Genomic DNA, 5,441 nt, shown 5'->3' with positions numbered 1-5,441 from the left:
TTCTTTTATTAACATGATTATATTATAATTATAATGAAAACTGTTTTATGGCAATATAAATTAAATAAAAAATCTTAATAAAAAAAAATGTTGGGATGAAGGTACATTCACATTCTGCTTCAGGACTAAAAAGGTATTAATACATTTTATTCATCCTATTTCATAAATTGTACTACTTTAATTATCAGATGAGTATAAATATATCAGATTGTTAGTATCAATTAAACAATAATTAATTATATTAAATACTAACCTGTTACTTTTTTAAATATTCTCACACATTCATCCATTGGTGCAATGCTGCCACATAATGTGTTAGTATTAGCAATAAATGCTTTTCCATCTCTTACTTCTAACTCAAGTTCGCCAATATGATGTATACCTTCTTCAAGACCCAAAGCTGATATAGCATCTGTCACCAAAATTAAACCATCAGGATGAGTGCGATGTGCAATACGTAAAGCGGCTGGATGCGTATGTACACCATCGGATATAATACCAAAATAAATAACTTGTTCGGAAGGCAGACCGTCTGAAGCCAGCAGACCGACTAAGCCAGGGTCACGATGATGAAACTGTAAGGAAAATATATTACAATTTTCTATATACAGAAATAATTTTATTTAATAAAAAATAAATAAAAAAATTATTATTAAGAAATCTTACTGGCAGCATAGCATTAAAAAGATGTGTTATTAATGTAGCACCATTTTGTGCAGCTTTCTCGCCATCCGATAGATTTGCCATGGAGTGACCCAAAGCTACCGTAATTCCACGATTTGTAAGCGCACGTGTTACCTCACCTGTTGCATCTATTTCTGGTGCTAATGTAATGATCTTAACATTATTCAAAGAGCCATAAGCTTCAAGTATACTGTCAATGCCCTATTATTGGAATAAGTAAGTGGGTTTTATATATATACACGAGTACAAAAAATAGTTTCATGGTATTTACCTTTTCTAGATTTTTAATACATTGTTCTGGATGTGCACCTTTCTTTTTGGGGTTAATGAAAGGTCCTTCCAAATGCATACCTAAAATACCAGCTCCTTCAGTTTTATTCGGAATTTTTGGCAGTATTTTTTTATAGTGTTCTACTGGTGATGTGACTAATGTTGGACAGAAGGAAGTAACGCCATTGGTAATAAGACCTCGAGCAACCTTATTAATGCCTTCCTCTACAGTTTCCACATCATGGGAAAAATCAACACCGTAACCACCTTTGGTAAGTGTAGAAGATTTTTAATTTTTTTTTGAAATAAATTTATTATATATATTATCTAAAAAGTCTATTAAACAATAAGTTGACAACAAATAACTGCTTAGTTTCATAAATAACAACTAAAAATTTTTAATTGAAATGAGAACTTGAACTTGCTAGGCTTCGACACCTAGCTTCCTACTGACGTTATTATAAGGATTGTTATAAGGAAGAAGATTTGCACACCATTTAAAAAAATGTTGATATATGGTGGTTTAGAAAGTAATTTGTACAATGTGACCTATAAAATCTTTAGTCTAGACTATTCCTGGAAAAAGTCTTCTAAACTAACCCAGATAAAGCCCTGGTTATTAAATAACCCAACAATATTTAGTTTAAGATTCCGGACATCATCTGGTTCAGTAAAGTCCATAAATGCGTTCTAAACTTGTTTCATTGTTGTTGCAGAATATGGGAGGATAAAGGAGAAAGAAGTATCGTTTTTTTATTTTACAGAATCTATAGGTGTTGTTGTCTTTCAGTCCAACCTGTACCGTTAAGAAACCAATGATTAGTCTGAGTTTAGTTCTATTTAGACCGTGAAATTTGTTGCTAATAACTAATGAGCCGCTATTTTGCTCTTGATAATCACTCGCTATCACCGTTTTAATTATTATAGTTGAATTAATAGCCGATAAATCTAATGTGTTGTATTAAGAAAGCCTGACAAATGATTATCAGGGTTTCAGGTCTTATGAAAGAAGTTGAGCTTCCTGTTTTTGCAAGTTATTTCGTTACTATCGAATCTGTTACGAACTGGTTTGCAGGCGTGTGTTACTTTATTTGAGTTTCTTGTGAATTCGAACCAATTTCGATAGTCCTTTTAAGCATTTTATTTCACAGCCATCAATGGCATGCATCTTTGTTCACAAAACTGTGGGAAAGTTTTCGATTGGAACGGCTAATGGTACATCAACGGCAGTTTTCCATTGAATCTGGGTCTGGGTCTTTTCAGCTTTCAAGTGAATCAAACACACTCATTGGGTTGCTATTAAAAGTCGTCTGAAAAATTGGGGAAGTTGTGTATTGCAACGGCTTAGTTGGATCCAAGGAATATTTTTTTACCTTTTAGGTTTTGATTTATCGGTAAATTGGCATTAAAGGCATTATATGTCATAGCTTTCAATGGCATGCGCCTTTGTTCGAAGGAAAGTTTTCCATTGCAATGGCTAATGGTCTATCAACATGAATCTGGATCTATGGAAGACTTTTTTAATCTTAAAGTTTTGGTCTATTGGTAAACCAAATATACGCTGTTTAAAGTCACCTGAAAAATTAGCGTAAGTGTCTATTGCAACGGCTTAGTTGAATATGGATTCAAGGACCACTTTTTCAGCTTTTAGGTTTTGATTTATCGGTGACAAAAAAAAAACAGTCCTCTATATGTCAGATCAAAAATTTTCAGTTCATTTATAGAACTATTGGACTTTATTTTGTCCAATTGTTTAATAGAATAAAAGTGTTATTGTTAATTAAAACAGAATTATAAAGAAGTACATAATATATTCCATTCTAGGGTACTACTATGATTATTTTTCGTTCTGTTACATCTGATCTATCCTGATAATGCTTATCTCATATACAGAGTATGTTATTGTGAATGTTCTATTGAGCTTCATTAAGCTATTTCCATTTTCATTTTAGGAACCTGTTTAAAATACGATAATTATTTCTTTTATATCTGAATTCTGCTAACCACTTTTTCAGCTTTTAGGTTTTGATTTATCGGTGAAGCAAAAACATATATTGGACGGCTTCATAAAGTGCCTGTTCTGTTGTTAATTCTATTCAAAAATAAGGTTCAGTTAATAATTTACAGAACATATAAATCGAATAGCGTATATGAGAGATTAAGTTATCACGTCGCCTTTAAAAAGCCACTTAGGTCTGTTGAAACAATGTGTTGACGCAGAAGAGTGTATATAATTATAATATATATTGTTTTTATTTAGTATAAAAAGTAAATAAAAAGTACGTTGTATTTTGATATAAAGTATAAAATAATATTAATGTTAAAGATAAGTGCCTATAATAAAGAAATTAGAAAATGAATGTTAAGAAAGTTCAATGAACACATAACTCATACATCCAAAGTTTAAGTTAGATTGACCTACTTATGGATTTATATAAAATATGTTGCGGTTCAAAACAAAAACAAAAATTATCTACGATTATATACTATATAGTACATACTATTTGAGTCAAGTTGAATTACACATTGATAAGATAATCTCTGTTGTTTGCAAAAATTCTTGTTTTTAAATAAAGATACCCGTGTTAAATAAACGAAGTCTGGTCACTCAAGCACTTGTGCTTTAAGTGTTTTGACACTTTTGCTCCACATTTTTGCAAATGAAAACAATTTCACAGATACAAAATGTAAAGAATATGAACGCGTGTAATGCAGCGTATTTCATTTCGCTTGTTTACCGTTTATTTGGAGGTCAATGTACCCGGCTGCTATAATCGCATCCCCGCAATCAATTTGCTTCACTGCCTCCACTTTCTCGTCGAAAAACACCGGCTCCGGATTTATGATTTTGCCATTGCGTATCCACAAATCGTCGCGAATCAATTGGTGGTCGCGTATCAGTCGACAATTTCTAAATTGTATTAAACCCGCGTTTGCCATGTGTACGAATATTTCAAAATTTTAATTAAATTCAATTATAAATAATCAAAAAACTAATTGAGGCTCGTCAAAAAAAAAAAGATTAATTGAAAATAAACAAAAATACCGAAAACGACTAACTTCCACTTTGAATAACAAAACTAAACTGAGCGAGCTGTCATTGGAGAACAGCTGCTTTGCTTAAAAGTATCTCACGGATGCAAAATGTGGTTGTTTGTGGTTGAAGATACTTTAAAAAAAAAATGTTGTGTTTTGGTTTTACTGCGATTATTTCGCTCCAATGTGTGGTTTTAGCTTAGTTCGACAGCCAATTGGTGTGAAGCCAACATGTTATAAGTGGTTTCTTTTGTTTTTTCCTGATAAAAGACGAAATATAATACTAGTATCTGTAGGGTTATATTATTTGAAATATTTATGATAGATATATCCTACATTATAAAAAATATTCTTCGGATATATTTACATTATTTATATATTTATAAATTAACCTCACAAAACATTTTTGTGAATTTAGATACAATATTAAATCTAAAAAAAATATTTATTAATATTTATAAATATTTTTTAAATACATATTTTATTTCCGGCCTGTTAAAGGTAGTTGGTTGGTTGGTTGCAGTGGCATGCTATTAGATAACTTCCATGTACCACAATTAGCGATTTTTCGACGTTTTGCTACTACATTCCTTGCAAGAAACCTACTATAGAAGAGTAGAAACTAAATCCATCCCGCCAAATTTAGATAATTGAATAGATCTTTCGTCTTCCTCAATGAACAGTCTTATAAACTAACAAAGAAATATCTTCCTAAGAACTTATATCTTCTGGACGCAAAGCCGGGCATTCACAGAGAAAATGTATTAGAAAATGTTAAATTTGATCTGTACACCTTTTTTAAATTAAACGATTAATATTTTTTTAAATTCTATAATTCGACTCTCCTTGAAAGTCATCATCAGGACAAGGAATAATTGGAACCGGGTTTGTATCTCAGACTTCTTTCACTATATTACAAACTGAAGAAACCTGTTAATATACCATTCTGTGCATTAGAATTCAGCACTGTTTTTACCTAGGCACAGGAACAATTTAAAGTCCTATATTTCTTAAAAAATAATACCTTAAAAAACAGTCCTCTATATGTCAGATCAAAAATTTTCAGTTCATTTATAGAAGTATTGGACTTTATTTTGTCCATTTGTTTAATAGAAAAAAAGTGTTATTGTTAATTAAAACAGAATTATAAAGAAGTACATAATTTATATATTCCATTCTAGGGTGCTACTATGATTATTTTTCTTTCAGTTACATCTGATCTATCCTTATAATGCTTATCTCATATATAGAGTATGTTATTGTGAATGTTCTATTGAGCTTCATTAAGCTATTTCCATTTTCATTTTAGGAACCTGTTTAAATACGATAATTATTTCTTTTATATCTGAATTCTGCTAACAATGTATATCTCATACTATATCCTATGTATGAGTATTATATTAGTATAATATTTGTATTATAAGTATAATATTATAGCGAATATATGATCC

The 5,441-nt window shown here is 30.7% G+C and overlaps 1 protein-coding gene across 1 annotated transcript; it reads right to left on the bottom strand.

Annotated features, from left to right (window-relative positions):
- Nucleotides 1–248: 248 nt before the first annotated feature.
- Nucleotides 249–4,020, bottom strand: LOC119670693 (N-acetylglucosamine-6-phosphate deacetylase-like). The gene is made up of 4 exons (XM_038081070.1): nucleotides 3,693–4,020; nucleotides 956–1,221; nucleotides 667–885; nucleotides 249–575 (listed from the first exon to the last, which is right to left on the bottom strand). The coding sequence occupies exons 1-4, from the start codon at nucleotides 3,892–3,894 to the stop codon at nucleotides 249–251; spliced, it is 1,014 nt and encodes a 337-aa protein (XP_037936998.1). The 5' UTR covers nucleotides 3,895–4,020.
- Between the last annotated feature and the right edge of the window lie 1,421 nt (nucleotides 4,021–5,441).

Source organism: Teleopsis dalmanni, chromosome 1 (genome assembly GCF_002237135.1).
Source record: "Teleopsis dalmanni isolate 2A chromosome 1, ASM223713v2, whole genome shotgun sequence".
Lineage (NCBI taxonomy): Eukaryota > Metazoa > Arthropoda > Insecta > Diptera > Diopsidae > Teleopsis > Teleopsis dalmanni.
The sequence above is the reverse complement of the archived record's forward strand: the minus strand, read 5'-3'. Positions and strand labels throughout refer to the sequence as shown.